We start from the raw sequence: 26,653 nt of genomic DNA, 5'->3' as shown, positions 1-26,653 counted from the left end.
TTGCGGGTGCGCCACGTACAGCTTGGAAATAAGTGGACTAACCACACGGAACTGTGTTCACAGGTGAGAGTATTGAATATGCTTTAACAGTCCCGGTAGCATAACTTTGTACCTGTAATGCTTGGTAAATACAAAGAGAAATGTTCATTTTCATTTAGAACATATCACTTCAGGGGAACTATATCATGGTTGCAACCATTACACCATGGGCGTTAAGGAAACAGTGTACTGAAGCAAGTATATGTATCGTGTTACCGCTACAGTTACAGATATTTGAAACAGAGCAATAACCAAGTGACTATGTACACGTGTTACAAAGCAGAGTATTTATTATAAGTATTGTCAAATGTTTTCTAGCGGGTTCAGTGACCGAAAATCATTTGCATATTCAACACGGATGTCAATGCAGTTGGACTAGTATTATCTGTATTACCTGGTGTAGGTTTCAAACGAATTTAATAACCCAAAGGTAATAATGGCAGACTGAGATCTTGATAAAACATGGCTCTTGTTTAAATGGTTGTAATCAAAGGGTGGATTTGTTAGTGCAGGGACCTTGGACATCATACAATGCCGTCCGGTAATTCCGCGCACCTAAGCACATCGTTCGCAACACGGAAACTAACTATTTTTTTGTGGTTTACGTGACTAAACATGCTGGTATGCATCATATTTACCTAGAAATATAAGTTTTATTGACGACTATAAGATTCTAACGTTTCATTATGCCATGCGGTTGACTTTACCGGCGTTCTGACGACATCGCTTGCTGTCCGGTAATTCTGCGCAGCAACTGATGCGCATAACATCCAGATGGCGATCCGAAGTATGGAAGCGTTTTAGGGCCAGATTATTTTCAAAGATCGCTTCATCAATTTAAGGAAGAGTGTTTCATATTAAATCCGATTATGAATGATGAAGAAAAAGGTTTAAAAGTCCGATGAAAACGTCATTTTATTTGTCAGTAACTGTTATTTACCTATCTTTAGTGATTAAAAGCCAGTCCCTTGTAGAAATGTCCCGATTTCAAGCGTAAATGTGGTAGAAGGCGATGTTTACCTTCGATACGGAAGTACGCTATTGCAGCTGCGCAGAATTACCGGACGCGCTTGTACATGTATTGACTATTTTCGATAAATATTCTGATATGACTATGTGTATAGATTATTTAGATGAATATCTATGATCTAACTACATATATTGACTATTTCGATCAATAATAATAATTACATGTATTGGTTACTCAGAACAATATTCATTCTATAACTACATGTATTGACTATTCAGATCAATGTTCATTATAAGATTACGGGTATTGACTATTTAGAACAATATTCATGATAGGGGAAAAAATATTCCTTATCTGACTACATGTATTGACTATTTAGATAAATATTCCTTATATGGCTACATGTATTGACTATTTAGATAAATATTCCTTAAATGACTACATATATTGACTATTTAGACAAATATTCATGATATGACTACATGTATTGACTATTTAGATAAATATTCCTTATATGACTACATGTATTGACTATTTAGATAAATATTCATGATATGACTACATGTATTGACTATTTAGATCAATATTTATGATATGACTACATGTATTGACTATATAGATCAATATTCATGATATGACTACATGTATTGACTATTTAGAAAAATATTTATTATATGGCTACATGTATTGGCTGTTTAGATTAATATTCATGATATATGACTACATGTATTGACTATTTAGATCAATATTCATGATATGACAACATGTATTGACTATTTAGATCAATATTCATGACATGAAAAAATATATTGACAGTTTAGATAAATATTCCTTATATGACTACATGTGTTGACTATTTAGATCAATATTCATTATATAACTACATGTATTGACAATTTAGATAAATATTGATTATATAACTACATGCATGGACTATTTAGATAAATATTGATTATACATATGACTACGTGTATTGACTATTTAGATAAATATTCATTATGTGACAGCATGAATGGACTATTTAGAAAATAATTCATTATGTGACTGCACGTACTGACTATTTAGAAAAATAGTTATTATATGATTCCATGTATTGATTACTTAGATCAATATTCATTATATGACTACACGTACTGACTATTTAGATACATAGTCATTATATGACTGCATGTATTGGCTATTTACATAAATATTCATTATATGACTACATGTACTGACTATTTAGATAAATATGCAGTATATGACTACACGTACTGACTATTTAGATAAATATTAATTATATGACTAAGTGTATTGACCATTTAGACACATAGTCATGATGCGACTACAGCTGTTGACGATTTAGGTAAATATTCAAACATTGTGATCCAATGCCATTGAGGCAATCCCATCTATGTCGTCTTCAGTCAATCCTAACACAATGTGATGTTTAGGCAACCGCAATAATGTGGTGGTTAGCCAATCCCAACAATTTCATGTTTAGGAAACCCTACCAATGTGATGTTTAGGCACCCCCAACAATGTGATCCTTAGACAACCCCACCAATGTGATGTTTAGGCAAGCCCACCAATGTGATGTTTACGCAACCCCACCAATGTGATATTTAGGCAACCTCAACAATGTGATGTTTAGGCAACCTCAACAATGTTGTGTTTAGGCAACCTCAACAATGTGATCTTTAGGCAACCTCAACAGTGTTGTGTGTAGGCAACCTCAACAATGTTGTGTTTAGGTAACCCCAACAATGTTGTGTTTAGGCAACCCCAACAATGTGGTGTTTAGGCAACCTCAACAATGTTGTGTTGAAACAACCCCAACAATGTGATGATTAGGCAACCTCATCAATGTGACGTGGTGTTTAGACAACCCCAACAATGAGGAGTTTAGGCAACCTCAACGAGGTGATGTTTAGGCAACCCCACCAATGTTGTGTTTAGGCAACCCCACCAATGTGATGTTTAGGCAACCTCAACAATATGGTGTTTAGGCAACCTCAACAATGTGGTGTTTAGGCAACCTCAACAAGGTGATGTTTAGGCAACCCGAACAATGTTGTGTTTAGGCAACCCCACCAATGTGATGTTTAGGCAACCTCCAAACTGAGGTGTTTTGGCAACCTCAACAATGTGGTGTTTAGGCAACCTCAACAATGTGAATATTAGGCAACCTCAACAATGTGATGTTTAGGCAACCCCAACAACGTTGTGTTTAGGCAACCTCAACAATGTGAGGTTTAGGCAACCTCAACAATGTTGTGTTTTCTCAGGCCCACCAATGTGATGTTTAGACAACCTCAACAATGTGGTGTTTAGGCAACCTCAACAATATGAGGTTTGGGCAAGCTCAACAATGTTGTGTTTAAGCAACCCCAACAATGTGATGTTTAGGCAGCCTCAACGATGTGGTGTTTAGGCAACCTCAACAATGTGGTGTTTAGGCAACCTCACAAATGTGATGTTTAGACAACCTCAACAATGTGGTGTTTAGGCAACCTCAACAGTGTGGTGCTGAAGCAACCCCAACAATGTGCTGTTGAGGCAACACCAACAATGTGGTGTTTAGGCAACCTCAACAACGTGATGTTTAGGAAACCTCACCAATGTTGTGTTTAGACAACCCCACCAATGTGATGTTTAGGCACACTCAACAATGTGATCTTTAGGCAACCTCAACAATGTGGTGTTGAGGCACCCTCATCAATGTGGTGTTTAGGCAACCTCAAGAATGTTGTGTTTAGGCAACCTCAACAATGTTGTGTTTAGGCAACCTCAACTATTTGGTCCTGAAGCACCCCAAAAAATGTGGTGTTCAAGCAACCCAAAGAATGTGATGTTTAGGCAACCTCAACAATGTGGTGTTTTGGCAACCTCAACAATGTGGTGCTGAAACATCCCTAACAATGTGGTGTTTAGGCAACCTCAACAATGTTCTGTTTTGGCAACCCCACCAATGTGATGTTTAGGCAACCTCAACAATGTGATGTTTAGGCAACCTCAACAATATGAGGTTTAGGCAAGCTCAACAATGTTGTGTTTAAGCAACCCCAACAATGTTGCGTTTAAGCAACACAACCAATGTGGTGTTGAGGCAACCTTAACAATGTTGTGTTTTGGCAACCCCGCCAATGTGACGTTTACGCAACCTCAACAGTGTGATGTTTTGCAACCCCACCAATATGATGTTTAGACAACCTCAACAATGTGGTGTTGAGGCAACCCCACCAATGTGAGGTTTAGGCAACCTCAACAATGTTGGTGTTTAGGCATCCTCAAGAATGTGAATTTTAGGCAACCTCAACAATGTGATGTTTAGGCAACTTCAACAACGTTGTGTTTAGGCAACCTCAACAATGTGAGGTTTAGGCAACCTCAACAATGTTGTGTTTAAGCAACCCAATCAATGTGATGTTTAGGCAACCTCAACGATGTGGTGTTTAGGCAACCTCAACAATGAGGTGTTTAGGCAACCTCACCAATGTGATGTTTAGGCAACCTCAACAATGTGATGTTTAGGCAACCTCAACGATGTTGTGTTTAGGCAACCTCAACAATGTGATCTTTAGGCAACCTCAACAGTGTTGTGTGTAGGCAACCTCAACAATGTTTTGTTTAGGAAACCCGAAAAAGGGGTGTTTAGGCAAACTCAACAATGTTGTGTTGAAACAACCCCAACAATGTGGTGCTGAAGCAACCCCAATAATGTGATGCTAAGACAACCTCAACAATGTGACGTGGTGTTTAGACAACCCCAACAATGAGGTGTTTAGGCAGCCCCAACAATGTGATCTTTAGGCAACCCCACCAATATGATGTTTAGTCAATCTCAACAATGTGGTGTTTCGGCAACCTCAACAACGTGATGTTTAGCAAACCCCACAAATGTTGTGTTTAGGCAACCCCACCAATGTGATGTTTACGCAACGTCAACAATATGGTGTTTAGGCAACCTCAACTATGTGGTGTTTAGGCAACCTCAACAACGTGATGTTTAGGCAACCCGAACAATGTTGTGTTTAGGCAACCCCACGTATGGGATGTTTAGGCAACCTCCAAAATGAGGTGTTTTGGCAACCTCAACAATGTGGTGTTTAGGCAACCTCAACAATGTGAGGTTTAGGCAACCCCAACAATGTGGTGTTTTGGAAATCTCAACAATGTGATCTTTAGGCAACCTCAACAATGTTGTGTTTTCTCAGGCCCACCAATGTGATGTTTAGACAACCTCAACAATGTGGTGTTTAGGCAACCTCAACAATATGAGGTTTAGGCAGCCTCAACGATGTGGTGTTTAGGCAACCTCAACAATGTGGTGTTTAGGCAACCTCACAAATGTGATGTTTAGACAACCTCAACAATGTGGTGTTTAGGCAACCTCAACAGTGTGGTGCTGAAGCAACCCCAACAATGTGCTGTTGAGGCAACACCAACAATGTGGTGTTTAGGCAACCTCAACAACGTGATGTTTAGGAAACCTCACCAATGTTGTGTTTAGACAACCCCACCAATGTGATGTTTAGGCACACTCAACAATGTGATCTTTAGGCAACCTCAACAATGTGGTGTTGAGGCACCCTCATCAATGTGGTGTTTAGGCAACCTCAAGAATGTTGTGTTTAGGCAACCTCAACAATGTTGTGTTTAGGCAACCTCAACTATTTGGTTCTGAAGCACCCCAAAAAATGTGGTGTTCAAGCAACCCAAAGAATGTGATGTTTAGGCAACCTCAACAATGTGGTGTTTTGGCAACCTCAACAATGTGGTGCTGAAACATCCCTAACAATGTGGTGTTTAGGCAACCTCAACAATGTGATGTTTAGGCAACCCCAACAATGTTGCGTTTAAGCAACCCAACCAATGTGATGTTGAGGCAACCTCAACAATGTTCTGTTTTGGCAACCCCACCAATGTGATGTTTAGGCAACCTCAACAATGTGATGTTTAGGCAACCTCAACAATATGAGGTTTAGGCAAGCTCAACAATGTTGTGTTTAAGCAACCCCAACAATGTGATGTTTAGGCAACCTCAACGATGTGGTGTTTAGGCAACCTCAACAATGTGGTGTTTAGGCAACCTCACAACTGTGATGTTTAGACAACCTCAACAATGTGGTGTTTAGGCAACCTCAACAGTGTGGTGCTGAAGCAACCACAACAATGTGATGTTTAGACAACCTCAACAATGTGGTGTTTAGGCAACCTCAACAGTGTGGTGCTGAAGCAACCCCAACAATGTGCTGTTGAGGCAACACCAACAATGTGGTGTTTAGGCAACCTCAACAACGTGATGTTTAGCAAACCCCACCAATGTTGTGTTTAGACAACCCCACCAATGTGGTGTTGAGGCACCCTCATCAATGTGGTGTTTAATTAACCTCAACTATTTGGTTCTGAAGCACCCCAAAAAATGTGGTGCTGAAGCAACCCAAAGAATGTGATGTTTAGGCAACCTCAACAATGTGGTGTTTTGGCAACCTCAACAATGTGGTGCTGAAACATCCCTAACAATGTGGTGTTTAGGCATCCCCAACAATGTTGCGTTTAAGCAACACAACCAATGTGGTGTTGAGGCAACCTGAACAATGTTGTGTTTTGGCAACCCCGCCAATGTGACGTTTACGCAACCTCAACAGTGTGATGTTTTGCAACCCCACCAATATGATGTTTAGACAACCTCAACAATGTGGTGTTGAGGCAACCCCACCAATGTGAGGTTTAGGCAACCTCAACAATGTTGGTGTTTAGGCATCCTCAAGAATGTGAATTTTAGGCAACCTCAACAATGTGATGTTTAGGCAACTTCAACAACGTTGTGTTTAGGCAACCTCAACAATGTGAGGTTTAGGCAACCTCAACAATGTTGTGTTTAAGCAACCCAATCAATGTGATGTTTAGGCAACCTCAACGATGTGGTGTTTAGGCAACCTCAACAATGAGGTGTTTAGGCAACCTCACCAATGTGATGTTTAGGCAACCTCAACAATGTGATGTTTAGGCAACCTCAACGATGTTGTGTTTAGGCAACCTCAACAATGTGATCTTTAGGCAACCTCAACAGTGTTGTGTGTAGGCAACCTCAACAATGTTTTGTTTAGGCAAACCCAACAATGTGGTGTTTAGGCAACCTCAACAATGTTGTGTTGAAACAACCCCAACAATGTGGTGCTGAAGCAACCCCAATAATGTGATGCTAAGACAACCTCAACAATGTGACGTGGTGTTTAGACAACCCCAACAATGAGGTGTTTAGGCAGCCCCAACAATGTGATCTTTAGGCAACCCCACCAATATGATGTTTAGTCAATCTCAACAATGTGGTGTTTCGGCAACCTCAACAACGTGATGTTTAGCAAACCCCACAAATGTTGTGTTTAGGCAACCCCACCAATGTGATGTTTACGCAACGTCAACAATATGGTGTTTAGGCAACCTCAACTATGTGGTGTTTTGGCAACCTCAACAACGTGATGTTTAGGCAACCCGAACAATGTTGTGTTTAGGCAACCCCACGTATGGGATGTTTAGGCAACCTCCAAAATGAGGTGTTTTGGCAACCTCAACAATGTGGTGTTTAGGCAACCTCAACAATGTGAGGTTTAGGCAACCCCATCAATGTGGTGTTTTGGAAATCTCAACAATGTGATCTTTAGGCAACCTCAACAATGTTGTGTTTTGTCAGCCCCACCAATGTGATGTTTAGGCAACCCCAACAATGTGTTGTTTTGGCAACCTCAACAATGTGATGTTAAAGCAACCTCAACAATGCTGTGTTTAGTCAACCCCACCAATGTGATGTTTAGGCAACCTCAACAATGTGGTGTTTAGGCAACCTCAACAATATGAGGTTTAGGCAAGCTCCACAATGTTGTGTTTAAGCAACCCCAACAATGTGATGTTTAGGCAACCTCAACGATGTGGTGTTTAGGCAACCTCAACAATGTGGTGTTTAGGCAACCTCACAAATGTGATGTTTAGACAACCTCAACAATGTGGTGTTTTGTCAACCCCACCAATGTGATGTTTAGGCAACCTCAAGAATGTTGTGTTTAGGCAACCTCAACAATGTTGTGTTTAGTCAACCTCACAAATGTGATCTTTAGACAACCTTAACAATGTGGTGTTTAGGCAACCTCAACAGTGTGGTGCTGAAGCAACCCCAACAATGTGCTGTTGAGGCAACACCAACAATGTGGTGTTTAGGCAACCTCAACAACGTGATGTTTAGCAAACCCCACCAATGTTGTGTTTAGACAACCCCACCAATGTGATGTTTAGGCACACTCAACAATGTGATCTTTAGGCAACCTCAACAATGTGGTGTTGAGGCACCCTCATCAATGTGGTGTTTAGGCAACCTCAAGAATGTTGTGTTTAGGCAACCTCAACAATGTTGTGTTTAGTCAACCTCAACTATTTGGTTCTGAAGCACCCCAAAAATGTGGTGCTGAAGCAACCCAAAGAATGTGATGTTTAGGCAACCTCAACAATGTGGTGTTTTGGCAACCTCAACAATGCGGTGCTGAAACATCCCTAACAATGTGGTGTTTAGGCAACCTCAACAATGTGGTGTTTAGGCAACCCCAACAATGTTGTGTTTAGGCAACCCAACCAATGTGATGTTTAGGCAACCTCAAGAATGTTGTGTTTAGGCAACCCTACCAATGTGATGTTTAGGCAACCTCAACAATGTGGTGTTTAGGCAACCTCAACAATGTGGTGTTGAGGCAACCTCAACAATGTGGCCTTGATGCAACCCCACCAATGTGATGTTTAGGCAACCTCAACAAAGTAATGTTGAGGCAACCCCAACAATGTTGTGTTTAGGCAACCTCAACTATTTGGTGCTGAAGCAACCAAAACAATGTTGTGTTTTGTCAGCCCCACCAATGTGATGTTTAGGCAACCCCAACAATGTGTTGTTTTGGCAACCTCAACAATGTGATGTTTAAGCAACCTCAACAATGCTGTGTTTAGTCAACCCCACAAATGTGATGTTTAGGCAACCTCAACAATATGAGGTTTAGGCAAGCTCAACAATGTTGTGTTTAAGCAACCCCAACAATGTGATCTTTAGGCAACCTCAACGATGTGGTGTTTAGGCAACCTCAACAATGTGATGTTTAGGCAACCTCAACAGTGTCGTGCTGAAGCAACCCCAAGAATGTGCTGTTGAGGCAACACCAACAATGTGGTGTTTAGGCAACCTCAACAACGAGATGTTTAGCAAACCCCACCAATGTTGTGTTTAGACAACCCCACCAATGTAATGTTTAGGCACACTCAACAATGTGATCTTTAGGCAAAATCAACAATGTGATGTTGAGGCACCCTCATCAATGTGGTGTTTAGGCAACCTCAAGAATGTTGTGTTTAGGCAACCTCAACAATGTGGTGTTTAGGCAACCTCAACAATGTGGTGTTTAGGCAACCCCAACAATGTTGTGTTTAGGGAACCCAACCAATGTGATGTTTAGACAACCTCAACAATGTGGTGTTGCGGCAACCCCACCAATGTGATGTTTAGGCAACCTCAACAAGGTGATGTTTAGGCAACCTCAACAATGTTGTGTTTAGGCAACCTCAACAGTGTGATGTTTTGCAACCCCACCAATATGATCTTAAGGCAACCTCAACAATGTGGTGTTGAGGCAACACCACCAATATGAGGTTTAGGCAGCCTCAACAATGTGGTGTTTAGACAACCTCAACAATGTGAATTTTTGGCAACCTGAAGAATGTGATGTTTAGGCAACCTCAACAATATTGTTGTTAAGCAACCCCATCAATGTGATGTTTAGGCAACCTCAACGATGTGGTGTTTAGGCATCCTCAACAATGAGGTGTTTAGGCAACCTCACCAATGTGATGTTTAGGCAACCTCAACAATGTGATGTTTACGCAACCTCAACAATGTTGTGTTTAGGCAACCTCAACAATGTGATCTTTAGGCAACCTCAACAGTGTTGTGTGTAGGCAACCTCAACAATGTTGTGTATAGGCAACCCCAACAATGTGGTGTTTAGCCAACATCAACAATGTTGTGTTGAAACAACACCAACAATGTGGTGCTGAAACAGCCTAAACAATGTGATGCTAAGGCAACCTCAACAATTTGATGTGGTGTTAAGGCAACCCCAACAATGATCCGTTTAGGCAACCCAACCAATGTGATGTTTAGGCAACCTCAACAATGTGGTGTTTAGGCAACCTCAACAACGTGATGTTTAGCAAACCCCACCAATGTTGTGTTTAGGTAACCCCACCAATGTGATGTTTAGGAAACATCAACAATATGGTGTTTATTCAACCTCAACAATGTGGTGTTTAGGCAACCTCAACAACGTGATGTTTAGGCAACCCCACCAATGTTGTGTTTAGGCAAACCCACCAATGGGATGTTTATGCAACCTCCAAAATGAGGTGTTTTGGCAACCTCAACAATGTGGTGTTTAGGCAACCTCAACAATGTGATGTTTAGGCAACCCCACAAATATGATGTTTAGGCAACCCCAGCAATGTGGTGTTTTGGCAACCTGAACAGTGTGGTGCTGAAGCAACCCCAGCAATGTGAGGTTTAGGCAACCTCAACAATGTGGTGTTTAGGCATCCTGAACAATGTGGTGTTTGGGCACCCTCAAAATGTGGTGTTTAGGCAACCTCACCAATGTGGTATTTGACAACCTCAACAATGTGATGTTTAGGCAATCTCAACAATGTGGTCTTTAGGCAACCTCAACAATGTGGTGCTTAGGCAACCTCACCAATGTGATGTTTAGGCAACCTCAACAATGTGGTGCTGAGGCAACCCCACCAAAGTGATGTTTAGGCAACCTCAACAAGGTGATGTTTAGGCAACCTCAATGATGTGGTGTTTAGGCATCCTCAACAATGAGGTGTTTAGGCAACCTCACCAATGTGATGTTTAGGCAACCTCAACAATGTGATGTTTACGCAACCTCAACAATGTTGTGTTTAGGCAACCTCAACAATGTGATCTTTAGGCAACCTCAACAGTGTTGTGTGTAGGCAACCTCAACAATGTTGTGTATAGGCAACCCCAACAATGTGGTGTTTAGCCAACATCAACAATGTTGTGTTGAAACAACACCAACAATGTGGTGCTGAAACAACCCAAACAATGTGATGCTAAGGCAACCTCAACAATTTGATGTGGTGTTAAGGCAACCCCAACAATGATCCGTTTAGGCAACCCAACCAATGTGATGTTTAGGCAACCTCAACAATGTGGTGTTTAGGCAACCTCAACAACGTGATGTTTAGCAAACCCCACCAATGTTGTGTTTAGGTAACCCCACCAATGTGATGTTTAGGAAACATCAACAATATGGTGTTTATTCAACCTCAACAATGTGGTGTTTAGGCAACCTCAACAACGTGATGTTTAGGCAACCCCACCAATGTTGTGTTTAGGCAAACCCACCAATGGGATGTTTATGCAACCTCCAAAATGAGGTGTTTTGGCAACATCAACAATGTGATGTTTAGGCAACCCCACAAATATGATGTTTAGGCAACCCCAGCAATGTGGTGTTTTGGCAACCTGAACAGTGTGGTGCTGAAGCAACCCCAGCAATGTGAGGTTTAGGCAACCTCAACAATGTGGTGTTTAGGCATCCTGAACAATGTGGTGTTTGGGCACCCTCAAAAATGTGGTGTTTAGGCAACCTCACCAATGTGGTATTTGACAACCTCAACAATGTGATGTTTAGGCAATCTCAACAATGTGGTCTTTAGGCAACCTCAACAATGTGGTGCTTAGGCAACCTCACCAATGTGATGTTTAGGCAACCTCAACAATGTGGTGCTGAGGCAACCCCACCAAAGTGATGTTTAGGCAACCTCAACAAGGTGATGTTTAGGCAACCTCAACAATCTTGTGTTTAGGCAACCTCAACAGTGTGATGTTTTGCAACCCCACCAATATGATGTTAAGGCAACCTCTACAATGTGGTGTTTAGACAACCTCAACAATGTGAATTTTTGGCAACCTGAAGAATGTGATGTTTAGGCAACCTCAACAATATTGTTGGTAAGCAACCCCATCAATGTGATGTTTAGGCAACCTCAACGATGTGGTGTTTAGGCAACCTCAACAATGAGGTGTTTAGGCAACCTCACCAATGTGATGTTTAGGCAACCTCAACAATGTGATGTTTACGCAACCTCAACAATGTTGTGTTTAGGCAACCTCAACAATGTGATCTTTAGGCAACCTCAACAGTGTTGTGTGTAGGCAACCTCAACAATGTTGTGTATAGGCAACCCCAACAATGTGGTGTTTAGCCAACATCAACAATGTTGTGTTGAAACAACACCAACAATGTGGTGCTGAAACAACCCAAACAATGTGATGCTAAGGCAACCTCAACAATTTGATGTGGTGTTAAGGCAACCCCAACAGTGATCCGTTTAGGCAACCCAACCAATGTGATGTTTAGGCAACCTCAACAATGTGGTGTTTAGGCAACCTCAACAACGTGATGTTTAGCAAACCCCACCAATGTTGTGTTTAGGTAACCCCACCAATGTGATGTTTAGGAAACATCAACAATATGGTGTTTATTCAACCTCAACAATGTGGTGTTTAGGCAACCTCAACAACGTGATGTTTAGGCAACCCCACCGATGTTTAGTTTAGGCAAACCCACCAATGGGATGTTTATGCAACCTCCAAAATGAGGTGTTTTGGCAACCTCAACAATGTGGTGTTTAGGCAACCTCAACAATGTGATGTTGAGGCAACCCCACAAATATGATGTCTAGGCAACCCCAGCAATGTGGTGTTTTGGCAACCTGAACAGTGTGGTGCTGAAGCAACCCCAGCAATGTGAGGTTTAGGCAACCCCAACAATGTGGTGTTTAGGCATCCTGAACAATGTGGTGTTTGGGCACCCTCAAAAATGTGGTGTTTAGGCAACCTCACCAATGTGGTATTTGACAACCTCAACAATGTGATGTTTAGGCAACCTCACCAATGTGATGTTTAGGCAACCTCATCAATGTGGTGTTGAGGCAACCCCACCAAAGTGATGTTTAGGCAACCTCAACAAGGTGATGTTTAGGCAACCTCAACAATGTTGTGTTTAGGCAACCTCAACAATGTGATCTTTAGGCAACCTCAACAGTGTTGTGTGTAGGCAACCTCAACAAGGTGATGTTTAGGCAACCTCAACGATGTGGTGTTTAGGCATCCTCAACAATGAGGTGTTTAGGCAACCTCACCAATGTGATGTTTAGGCAACCTCAACAATGTGATGTTTACGCAACCTCAACAATGTTGTGTTTAGGCAACCTCAACAATGTGATCTTTAGGCAACCTCAACAGTGTTGTGTGTAGGCAACCTCAACAATGTTTTGTATAGGCAACCCCAACAATGTGGTGTTTAGCCAACATCAACAATGTTGTGTTGAAACAACACCAACAATGTGGTGCTGAAACAACCCAAACAATGTGATGCTAAGGCAACCTCAACAATTTGATGTGGTGTTAAGGCAACCCCAACAATGATCCGTTTAGGCAACCCAACCAATGTGATGTTTAGGCAACCTCAACAATGTGGTGTTTAGGCAACCTCAACAACGTGATGTTTAGCAAACCCCACCAATGTTGTGTTTAGGTAACCCCACCAATGTGATGTTTAGGAAACATCAACAATATGTCGTTTATTCAACCTCAACAATGTGGTGTTTAGGCAACCTCAACAACGTGATGTTTAGGCAACCCCACCAATGTTGTGTTTAGGCAAACCCACCAATGGGATGTTTATGCAACCTCCAAAATGAGGTGTTTTGGCAACCTCAACAATGTGGTGTTTAGGCAACCTCAACAATGTGATGTTTAGGCAACCCCACAAATATGATGTTTAGGCAACCCCAGCAATGTGGTGTTTTGGCAACCTGAACAGTGTGGTGCTGAAGCAACCCCAGCAATGTGAGGTTTAGGCAACCTCAACAATGTGGTGTTTAGGCATCCTGAACAATGTGGTGTTTGGGCACCCTCAAAAATGTGGTGTTTAGGCAACCTCACCAATGTGGTATTTGACAACCTCAACAATGTGATGTTTAGGCAATCTCAACAATGTGGTCTTTAGGCAACCTCAACAATGTGGTGCTTAGGCAACCTCACCAATGTGATGTTTAGGCAACCTCAACAATGTGGTGCTGAGGCAACCCCACCAAAGTGATGTTTAGGCAACCTCAACAAGGTGATGTTTAGGCAACCTCAACGATGTGGTGTTTAGGCATCCTCAACAATGAGGTGTTTAGGCAACCTCACCAATGTGATGTTTAGGCAACCTCAACAATGTGATGTTTACGCAACCTCAACAATGTTGTGTTTAGGCAACCTCAACAATGTGATCTTTAGGCAACCTCAACAGTGTTGTGTGTAGGCAACCTCAACAATGTTGTGTATAGGCAACCCCAACAATGTGGTGTTTAGCCAACATCAACAATGTTGTGTTGAAACAACACCAACAATGTGGTGCTGAAACAACCCAAACAATGTGATGCTAAGGCAACCTCAACAATTTGATGTGGTGTTAAGGCAACCCCAACAATGATCCGTTTAGGCAACCCAACCAATGTGATGTTTAGGCAACCTCAACAATGTGGTGTTTAGTCAACCTCAACAACGTGATGTTTAGCAAACCCCACCAATGTTGTGTTTAGGTAACCCCACCAATGTGATGTTTAGGAAACATCAACAATATGGTGTTTATTCAACCTCAACAATGTGGTGTTTAGGCAACCTCAACAACGTGATGTTTAGGCAACCCCACCAATGTTGTGTTTAGGCAAACCCACCAATGGGATGTTTATGCAACCTCCAAAATGAGGTGTTTTGGCAACCTCAACAATGTGGTGTTTAGGCAACCTCAACAATGTGATGTTTAGGCAACCCCACAAATATGATGTTTAGGCAACCCCAGCAATGTGGTGTTTTGGCAACCTGAACAGTGTGGTGCTGAAGCAACCCCAGCAATGTGAGGTTTAGGCAACCTCAACAATGTGGTGTTTAGGCATCCTGAACAATGTGGTGTTTGGGCACCCTCAAAAATGTGGTGTTTAGGCAACCTCACCAATGTGGTATTTGACAACCTCAACAATGTGATGTTTAGGCAATCTCAACAATGTGGTCTTTAGGCACCTCCTCAACAATGTGGTGCTTAGGCAACCTCACCAATGTGATGTTTAGGCAACCTCAACAATGTGGTGCTGATGCAACCCCACCAAAGTGATGTTTAGGCAACCTCAACAAGGTGATGTTTAGGCAACCTCAACAATCTTGTGTTTAGGCAACCTCAACAGTGTGATGTTTTGCAACCCCACCAATATGATGTTAAGGCAACCTCTACAATGTGGTGTTTAGACAACCTCAACAATGTGAATTTTTGGCAACCTGAAGAATGTGATGTTTAGGCAACCTCAACAATATTGTTGGTAAGCAACCCCATCAATGTGATGTTTAGGCAACCTCAACGATGTGGTGTTTAGGCAACCTCAACAATGAGGTGTTTAGGCAACCTCACCAATGTGATGTTTAGGCAACCTCAACAATGTGATGTTTACGCAACCTCAACAATGTTGTGTTTAGGCAACCTCAACAATGTGATCTTTAGGCAACCTCAACAGTGTTGTGTGTAGGCAACCTCAACAATGTTGTGTATAGGCAACCCCAACAATGTGGTGTTTAGCCAACATCAACAATGTTGTGTTGAAACAACACCAACAATGTGGTGCTGAAACAACCCAAACAATGTGATGCTAAGGCAACCTCAACAATTTGATGTGGTGTTAAGGCAACCCCAACAATGATCCGTTTAGGCAACCCAACCAATGTGATGTTTAGGCAACCTCAACAATGTGGTGTTTAGGCAACCTCAACAACGTGATGTTTAGCAAACCCCACCAATGTTGTGTTTAGGTAACCCCACCAATGTGATGTTTAGGAAACATCAACAATATGGTGTTTATTCAACCTCAACAATGTGGTGTTTAGGCAACCTCAACAACGTGATGTTTAGGCAACCCCACCAATGTTGTGTTTAGGCAAACCCACCAATGGGATGTTTATGCAACCTCCAAAATGAGGTGTTTTGGCAACCTCAACAATGTGGTGTTTAGGCAACCTCAACAATGTGATGTTTAGGCAACCCCACAAATATGATGTTTAGGCAACCCCAGCAATGTGGTGTTTTGGCAACCTGAACAGTGTGGTGCTGAAGCAACCCCAGCAATGTGAGGTTTAGGCAACCCTCAACAATGTGGCGTTTAGGCATCCTGAACAATGTGGTGTTTGGGCACCCTCAAAAATGTGGTGTTTAGGCAACCTCACCAATGTGGTATTTGACAACCTCAACAATGTGGTGTTTAGGCAACCTCACCAATGTGATGTTTAGGCAACCTCATCAATGTGGTGTTGAGGCAACCCCACCAAAGTGATGTTTAGGCAACCTCAACAAGGTGATGTTTAGGCAACCTCAACAATGTTGTGTTTAGGCAACCTCAGCAAGGTGATGTTTAGGCAACCTCAACAGTGTTGTGTGTAGGCAACCTCAACAATGTTGTGTATAGGCAACCCCAACAATGTGGTGTTTAGCCAACATCAACAATGTTGTGTTGAAACAACACCAACAATGTGGTGCTGAAACAACCCAAACAATGTGATGCTAAGGCAACCTCAACAATTTGATGTGGTGTTAAGGCAACCCCAACAGTGATCCGTTTAGGCAACCCAACCAATGTGATGTTTAGGCAACCTCAACAATGTGGTGTTTAGGCAACCTCAACAACGTGATGTTTAGCAAACCCCACCAATGTTGTGTTTAGGTAACCCCACCAATGTGATGTTTAGGAAACATCAACAATATTGTGTTTATTCAACCTCAACAATGTGGTGTTTAGGCAACCTCAACAACGTGATGTTTAGGCAACCCCACAAATGTTGTGTTTAGGCAAACCCACCAATGGGATGTTTATGCAACCTCCAAAATGAGGTGTTTTGGCAACCTCAACAATGTGGTGTTTAGGCAACCTCAACAATGTGATGTTTAGGCAACCCCACAAATATGATGTTTAGGCAACCCCAGCAATGTGGTGTTTTGGCAACCTGAACAGTGTGGTGCTGAAGCAACCCCACCAATGTGAGGTTTAGGCAACCTCAACAATGTGGTGTTTAGGTAACCCCACCAATGTGGTGTTTAGGCATCCTGAACAATGTGGTGTTTGGGCACCCTCAAAAATGTGGTGTTTAGGCAACCTCAACAATGTGATGTTTAGGCAACCCCACAAATATGATGTTTAGGCAACCCCAGCAATGTGGTGTTTTGGCAACCTGAACAGTGTGGTGCTGAAGCAACCCCAGCAATGTGAGGTTTAGGCAACCTCAACAATGTGGTGTTTAGGCATCCTGAACAATGTGGTGTTTGGGCACCCTCAAAAATGTGGTGTTTAGGCAACCTCACCAATGTGGTATTTGACAACCTCAACAATGTGATGTTTAGGCAATCTCAACAATGTGGTCTTTAGGCAACCTCAACAATGTGGTGTTTAGGCAACCTCACCAATGTGATGTTTAGGCAACCTCATCAATGTGGTGTTGAGGCAACCCCACCAAAGTGATGTTTAGGCAACCTCAACAAGGTGATGTTTAGGCAACCTCAACAATGTTGTGTTTAGGCAACCTCAACAATGTGATCTTTAGGCAACCTCAACAGTGTTGTGTGTAGGCAACCTCAACAATGTTGTGTATAGGCAACCCCAACAATGTGGTGTTTAGCCAACATCAACAATGTTGTGTTGAAACAACCCAAACAATGTGATGCTAAGGCAACCTCAACAATTTGATGTGGTGTTAAGGCAACCCCAACAATGATCCGTTTAGGCAACCCAACCAATGTGATGTTTAGGCAACCTCAACAATGTGGTGTTTAGGCAACCTCAACAACGTGATGTTTAGCAAACCCCACCAATGTTGTGTTTAGGTAACCCCACCAATGTGATGTTTAGGAAACATCAACAATATGGTGTTTATTCAACCTCAACAATGTGGTGTTTAGGCAACCCCACAAATATGATGTTTAGGCAACCCCAGCAATGTGGTGTTTTGGCAACCTGAACAGTGTGGTGCTGAAGCAACCCCACCAATGTGATGTTTAGGCAACCCCACCAATGTGATGTGTTTAGGCAACCCCACCAATGTGGTGTTTAGGCAACCCCAACAATGTGGTGTTTAGGCAACCCCAGCAATGTGGTGTTTAGGCAACCTCAACAATGTGATATTTAGGCAACCTCAACAATGTGGTGTTGAAGGAACCCAAACAATGTGATATTTAGGCAACCCCAACAATGTGGTGTTTAGGCAACCTCAACTTTTTTATGCTAAAGCAACCCGAACAATGTGGTGCTGAAGCAACCCCAACAATGTGGTGTTTAGGCAACCTCAACAATGTGGTGTTTAGGCAACCTCAACAATGTGGTGTTTAGGCAACCCCACCAATGTGATGTTTAGGCAACCTCAACAATGTGGTGTTTAGGCAACCTCAACAATGTGGTGTTTAGGCAACCTCAACAATGTGGTGTTGAGGCAACCTCAACAATGTGATGTTTAGGCAACCTCAACAATGTGATGTTGAGGCAACCCCAACAATGTGATGTTTAGGCAACCTCAACAAAGTGGTGTTTTAGGCAGCCTGAACAATGTGGTGCTTAGGCAACCTCAACAATGTGTGTTTAGGCAACCTCAACAATGTGGTGTTTAGGCAACCTCAACAATGTGGTGTTTAGGCAACCTCAACAATGTGGTGTTTAGGGCAATCCTCAACAATGTGGTGTTTAGGCAACCTCAACAATGTGGTGTTTAGGCAACCCCAACAATGTGGTGTTTTAGAGCAACCTCAACAATGTGGTGTTTAGGCAACCCCAACAATGTGGTGTTTAGGCAACCCCAACAATGTGGTGTTTAGGCAACCTCAACAATGTGGTGTTTAGGCAACCCAACCAATGTGATGTTTAAGCAACCTCAACAATGTGATGTGTTTGGCAACCTCAACAATGTGAATGTTGTTTAGGCAACCTCAACAATGTGGTGTTTAGGCAACCTCACCAATGTGATGTTTAGGCAACCCCACCAATGTGATGTTTAGGCAACCTCAACAATGTGGTGTTTAGGCAACCCCACCAATGTGGGTGTTTAGGCAACCCCAACAATGTGATGTTTAGGCAACCTCAACAATGTGGTGTTTAGGCAACCCCAACAATGTGGTCTTTAGGCAACCTCAACAATGTGGTGTTTAGGCAACCTCAACAATGTGGTGTTTAGGCAACCCCAACAATGTGATGTTTAGGCAACCTCAACAATGTGGTGTTTAGGCAAAGTCAACAATGTGGTGTTTAGGCAACCTCAACAATGTGGTGTTGAGGCAACCCCAACAATGTGGTGTTTAGGCAACCCCAACAATGTGATGTTTAGGCAACCTCAACAATGTGGTGTTTAGGCAACCCAACCAATGTGATGTTTAGGCAACCCCACCAATGTGATGTTTAGGCAACCTCAACAATGTGGCGTTAAAGCAACCCCAACAATGTGATGTTTAGGCAACCCCAACAATGTGGTGTTTAGGCAACCTCAAAAATGTGGTGTTGATGCAACCCCAACAATGTGGTTTTAGGCAACCCAACAATGTGGTAGATTTAGGCAACCCCACCAATGTGATGTTTAGGCAACCTCAACAATGTGGCCTTTAGGCAACCCCAACAATGTGATGTTTAGGCAACCTCAACAATGTGGTGCTGAGGCAACCTCAACAATGTGATGTTTAGGCAACCTCCAACAATGTGATGTTTAGGCAACCTCAACAATGTGGTGTTTTAGGCAACCTCAACAATGTGTTGTTTAATGGGCAAGCAACACCAACAATGTGGTGTTTAGGCAACCCCAACAATGTGGTGTTTAGGCAACCCCAACAATGTGATGTTTAGGCAACCTCAACAATGTTGATCTTTAGGCAACCCCAACAATGTGGTGTTTAGTGTTTAGGCAACCTCAACAATGTGGTGTTTAGGCAACCTCAACAATGTGGTGTTTAAGGCAACCCTCAACTATGTGGTGTTTAGAGGCAACCCTCAACAATGTCATGTTTAGGCAACCCAACAAATGTGATGTTTAGGCAACCTCAACAATGTGGTGTTTAGGCAACCTCCAACAATGTGGTGTTGAGGCAACCCAACAATGTTGGTGTTTAGGCAACCCAACAATGTGATGTTTAGGCAACCTCAACAATGTTGTGTTTAGCAACCCCAACAATGTGGTGTTTAGGGCAACCTCAACAATGTGATGTTTAGGCAACCTCAACAATGTGGTGTTTAGGCAACCCTCAACAATGTGGTGTTTAGGCAACCCCACCAATATGATGTTTAGGCAACCTGAACAATGTGGTGTTTAGGGCAACCTGAACAATGTTGCGTGTTTAGGCAACCCCACCAATGTGATGTTTAGGCAACCCTCAACAATGTGGTTTTTAGGCAACCTCAACAATGTGGTGTTTAAGCAACCCTCACCAATGTGGTGTTTAGGCAACCCTCAACAATGTGGTGTTTAGGCAACCCCCAACAATGTGGTGTTTAGGCAACCCCAACAATGTGGTGTTTAGGCAACCTCAACAATGTGGTGTTTAGGTAACCCCAACAATGTGATGTTTAGGCAACCCCAACAATGTGGTGTTTAGGCAACCTCAACAATGTGGTGTTTAGGCAACCTCAACAATGTGATGTTTAGGCAACCTCAACAATGTGGTGTTTAGGCAACCCCACCAATGTGATGTTTAGGCAACCTCACCAATGTGGTGTTTAGGCAACCAACCCACCTCAACAATGTGATGTTGAGGCAACCTCAACAATGTGGTCTTTAGGCAACCTCAACAATGTGGTCTTTAGGCAACCTCAACAATATGGTGTTTAGGCAACCCCACCAATGTGATGTTTAGGCAACCTCAGTAATGTGGTGTTTCTTCAAAGTGAACAATCTGGTGTTTATGCAACCTCAACAATGTGGTGTTGAGGCAACCACACCAATGTGGTGTTTAAGCAACCCCACGAATGTGATGTTTAGGCAACCTCAACAATGTGATGTTTAGGCAACCCAACCAATATGATGTTTAGGCAAACCGACCAACATGATGTTTAGGCAACCTCAACAATGTCGTGCTAAAGCAACCCCACCAATGTGATGTTTAGCCAACCCCACCAATGTGATGATAGGCAACCTAAAAAATGTGGCGTTGATGCAACCCCACCAATGTGGTTTTTAGGCAAACCCACCAATGTGGTGTTTAGCAACCCCACCAATGTGTTGTTTAGGCAACCTCAACAAAGTGGCCTTGAGGCAACCCCACCAATGTGATGCTTAGGCAACCTCAACAATGTGGTGTTGAGGCAACCTCACCAATGTGATGTTTAGGCAACCTCAACAATGTGGTGTTTAGGCAACCTCAACAATGTGGTGCTGAAGTAACCCTAACAATGTGCTGTTTAGGCAACCCCAACAATGTGGTGTTTAGGCAACCCCAACAATGTTGGGTTTAGGCAACCCCACCAATGTGATGTTTAGGCAACCTCAACAATGTTGTGTTTAAGCAACCCCAACAATGTGATGTTTAGGCAACCTCAACAATATGATGGTTAGGCAACCTCAACAATGTGGTGTTTAGGCAACCTCAACTATGTGATGTTCAGGCAACCCCACCCATATCATGTTTAGGCAACCTGAACAATGTGGTGTTTAGGCAACCTCAACAATGTGATGTTTAGGCAACCTCAACAATGTTGTGTTGAGGCAACCTTAACAGTGTTGTGTTGAGGTAACTCCACCAATGTGATGTTTAGGCAACCTCAACAATGTTGTGTTTAGTCAACCCCACCAATGTGATGTTTAGGCAACCTCAACAATATGATGGTTAGGCAACCTCAACAATGTGGTGTTTAGGCAACCTCAACTATGTGATGTTTAGGCAACCCCACCCATATCATGTTTAGGCAACCTGAACAATGTGATGTTTAGGGAACCTGAACAATGTGGTGTTTAGGCAACCCCACCAATGTGATGTTTAGGCAACCTCAACAGTGTGGTTTTGGGGCAACCTGAAAATGTGGTGTTTAGTCATCCTCACCAATGTGTTCTTTAGGCAACCTCAACATTGTGGTGTTTAGGGAACCTCAACAATGTGGTGTTTAGACAACCCCAACAATGTGGTGTTTAGGCAACCTCAACAATGTGGTGTTTAGGTAACCCCACCAATGTGATGTTTAGGCAACCTCAGCAATGTGGTGTTTAGGCAACCTCAACAATGTTGTGTTGAGGCAACCTCAACAATTTGATCTTTAGGCAACCTCAACAATGTGATGTTTAGGGAACCTCAACAATGTGGTGTTTAGACAACCCCAACAATGTGGTGTTTAGGCAACCTCAACAATGTGGTGTTTAGGTAACCCCACCAATGTGATGTTTAGGCAACCTCAGCAATGTGGTGTTTAGGCAACCTCAACAATGTTGTGTTGAGGCAACCTCAACAATTTGATCTTTAGGCAACCTCAACAATGTGATGTTGAAGCAACCTCAACAATGTGGTGTTTAGGCAACCCCACCAATGTGATGTTTAGGCAACCTCAATAATGTGGTCTTTAGGCAACCCCACCAATGTGATGTTTAGGCGACCTCAATAATGTGGTCTTTAGGCAACCTCAACAATGTGTTGTTTAGGCAACCTCAACAATGTGGTGTTTAGGCAACCTCAACAATGTGGTGTTTAGGCAACCTCAACAATGTGGTGTTTAGGCAACCTCAACAATGTGATGTTTAGGCAACCCCAACAAAATGTAATATATTACACTTTCTCAGTAAAGTACAGATTCACATAAAGTAAGCTGTCTAACCCACTCAGCCACTAGTAGACTACTCATCTAGCAGGTTCTTGAACCGTTGCCGTACTTTTGTCACTGAAAATCCCGAGAACATTAATCGCCATTTCTGCATTTTCTATTCTCTCAAGTGGACGTGTGGCTACAGGGCCGACTCGTCAATTCCACGAAGAATCATTATCCGCACAAGGCTATCATTAAGGCGTTGTTGAATACAAATGAAGTCGACGTCAAATTAAGAAAACATTTGCGGGGTACACATGTATATGCATACGAGACGCTGAGAGATTGGTATTTGTATTATCCGGGTGGTGTATTTGCCTTTTTATACTTTTGGGCGAGGTATTTGGATTGTTCTCGTTAACCAACTAAGCTTAGCAAGGCTGTGGGGTAGCCTAGTGGTTAAAGCGTCCGCTCGTCACGCTGAAGACCCGGGTTGGATATGGACAGCGTGACGGTAGCAGGTGAGGTGAGGTGAAATTGGGTTTTACGTCGTACTTGGGTTTTTCGCTCATATGACGACGTGCATACGTGTGTATGTGTATGTGCGCCTGCTTGTACTAGCCCAGACTTAAGCTGGTTTTATAGTGCTAGCCCACTGAGATACCATGCTGCAGTGAAGCATGAATACCCCCCTCAGACACATTATACTGACTCCGAGCCGACCAGTCCTTGTTGTACCCATTAATGCCGAGCGCCAGGCAGGGACCAACAAGTACCATATCTTAACGTATTTTGGTATGACGCGGTCGGGGATCGAACCGCGACCTTCCGCTCTCCGGGCGGACGCTCTAACCACTACACCACGGAGACGGTCAGGACAACAATTACATTGAAACTAACAACTAAAATGTTTTTGAAGCAATGTAATTAGTTAATGACAGTGCAGTTTTGTGCAAATTGTGTGAGCGTTTGGTATAACAGAAAGGGCAGGACATGCTTCCCCTTTGCGGGAATCCTTGGTGCCATCGTTGGTTTTCAGTGATCCATGCATGTAAATTTAATTGTCACAACCAATCTGCCTTTCACGCCCCATGGAAACTATTGGTTGGATGAGATCAACAAGATGTGTCAGTCAGTAAGATTGGCCAATCGTGACAGAATTTATAGCATCTGACTCTCATTAACAGAAAAAATGTTACAATTTGTGCCTGTATATTTATTAACTCTGGCTTATGTTTTCTTGGTTTCAGAATTGGCACCATGACTTCATACAAGAAGATATTCACACTAATGGTAGTGATGACGTCGTTTGTAGCTCTTATAACATACAAACACGGCTCTAACGTGATGACTTATGAAATGCTGAGCAATGTAACGAGACACGTTTTCCAGGGGTATCTTTCAGTAAGCAGAACGTCAGTATATTCTTTACCTAAACCCATAACACCATATGCTCAACGTTCAAGTATCCTGTCTCACTTATTGAACGGAAACTGGAAAACAAGACCTTTGACTGAAAAGGAAGATAAAGATATTTTGAATTTTCTTTCGAACGTAAATGTCCGCTACAACTTTCCTTCGAATTATCAAAGGAGTGACGGTCTCTGTGGAAACGTTACCCACACGGGATCTAAAACTGCGGAGTGGATAAGAGCCTTGTGTGATCCTAAAGGAACAACTCCTTGCTGCTTCAACAACAAGTGTGTTTTAAAGTCTGTGGAGGAATGTGTGTGTGCGGATTGTTATGACATGAGGAACCAGAAACATGCTGAATATTCCACCTGGATCCCATCAGACCCAAGCCATGGCTACAAGCAACACAGTCCCCAAGAAGCTTGCAGCATCCTCAATGGCAGCACCATTCTGTTTGTGGGGGATTCCCTTGTTCGCCATGTGTATACAGCTATGTTGCTGATTGTGACGGGGAATATGAAAGATGGAGCCATGAATGCTAACACACCAAAGAGTAAGTTCAAATGATTCACTGAGCACATAAGTACTGGCGGTTTGAATTTGAGGAACAAATGCATTTACATAGTACAGGCACTTTGGAAGGAAACATTAGACCAGATAAAAGTGTATCACTGAAACTCAGAAACTCATGAAAGGAAAAGTACTCTTTACATACTTTTATTACAACACCCATGTAATGAACACTTTCACATATTACATTTGAAAAACGATGTGTATTTGTTGAAAATTATTTCTTCTTTTTTTCAAAAAATGTATTCGAGATTCTATGCATTCTTCTTTAATAACGTGAAACAAACGTAAACCTTCTTCCCTGGGTATGCTGTGCTGACACTTCCCTGACACACTGATTGCACAAGACGGCCTCAAGTAGGCACAATACGATAACAAAGTATATGTCATATTATAGCTAAAATACATGGAATTATCATGAAACGGCCCTCCCATTATCAGAAATTTGCGGGCCGCTGCAATGATATTGGACCGCTCAACCTTAACGACGGGCCACTATCAGCTCTGTTGTCAAGTGACGTCATAGTGGGTGCGTGGACTTACGGTTCATTCGACATTGGCTTTGGACTGGCAGATATTCTGGGTCAAACAAGTCAAAGCAACCCGAATTCCCGCTTTAAATAGCGGTAATATTGGCTTTCTTGTTGGTGCTAACCTTAACAATTGCACTATTAACGTTGTTGTTTGATCAAAACCGAACACTGACATAGTTTGACATGTTGAAGGCTATGGTCTTGTCAAAGGCCAAGGTCTAAATGGTCACTTTCTGTTGTGACGTCACTTGAATTGTTCGATGACGCAATTGCATTCGGGCAGTCAACCCCGTCAGAAGTTGGTTTTGAGTAAACTTACAGTCAAATTCCTTCATTGTTTCCTTTTTCTTTTAACACAAATTCCATGTATTTTAGCATATTGACGGTGATGCTATTGGGGGGCATTATCGTTTGCAGAAGCCCTCGGTCTTTTTCAACTGCCCTCTTTCGTCGGGCAGTTAATGGAAGACCACGGGTTTCTGCAAATGATAATGCCCTCAAAAATAGCATTACCCTTATAAGAAAAACGCCCATTTGTGCCAAAGCATTCCCAGAGAACCAGGATGTAACAAACGAATGGAGGTCGGTTTCTTAATGCCATTTGCATTTAAGTGCTCATAGGCAACTGCTCAACAAATAACCTAGACATATGTCAAGTGTATTATTTGCCTTGACTCATGTTGATTTTATCTTTCAGATGTTCGAAACGAGTGTAGCGGAATGTATATGTTCACGGAAAAATTGTGTCGACTCCAACTGAAGTATAGTGTCCGTGCTTGTAATGGCACTGTTCATCTGGAACTGAAGTACTTCTTCGCTGCATCATTTGGAAGAAATCTGAAACAAATGGTTACAAATTTAAATAGCAAATCAATCATTTTTACAGGCATAGGCATACACAATCACTTTAATCATATGGAAGTTCAACAGAAGTTTCTACTACCAACACTGTCCTACATAGGCAAGAGCAAAAGACTTTGGCCACAATTTCTGTGGGCAGCGAGTCACGCTCCAAGTGCCCTGAAGTCCCCCAAAGTGTTGACGCAATCGTATGAGAGTGTAAAACGCTACAATAGCAAAATGGAAACTTTCCTTAAACCTTGGAAGGTTCCTCTTTTCAACACTTTTAACATGACTGACGGAATGATGAGTTTTGATGGTGAACATTACGGCCTTGGAATGAATGTAGTGAAAGCGAATGTAATATTGAGTTACCTAAATGAATTAAAAAAAGAAGGATTGTGGTGAAAGG

General features: G+C 42.4%; 1 protein-coding gene across 1 annotated transcript; it reads left to right on the top strand.

Annotated features, from left to right (window-relative positions):
* Nucleotides 1-26,653, top strand: LOC124273741. The gene is made up of 3 exons (XM_046709045.1): nt 1-63; nt 24,136-24,851; nt 26,099-26,653. The coding sequence occupies exons 2-3, from the start codon at nt 24,146-24,148 to the stop codon at nt 26,647-26,649; spliced, it is 1,257 nt and encodes a 418-aa protein (XP_046565001.1). The 5' UTR covers nt 1-63; nt 24,136-24,145; the 3' UTR covers nt 26,650-26,653.

The sequence above is a fragment of the Haliotis rubra genome, unplaced genomic scaffold (genome assembly GCF_003918875.1).
Source record: "Haliotis rubra isolate DU_JTF1 unplaced genomic scaffold, ASM391887v1 Scf1835, whole genome shotgun sequence".
In the NCBI taxonomy this organism is placed as follows: Eukaryota; Metazoa; Mollusca; class Gastropoda; order Lepetellida; family Haliotidae; genus Haliotis; species Haliotis rubra.
This window is presented reverse-complemented; position numbering and strand designations above follow the sequence as displayed.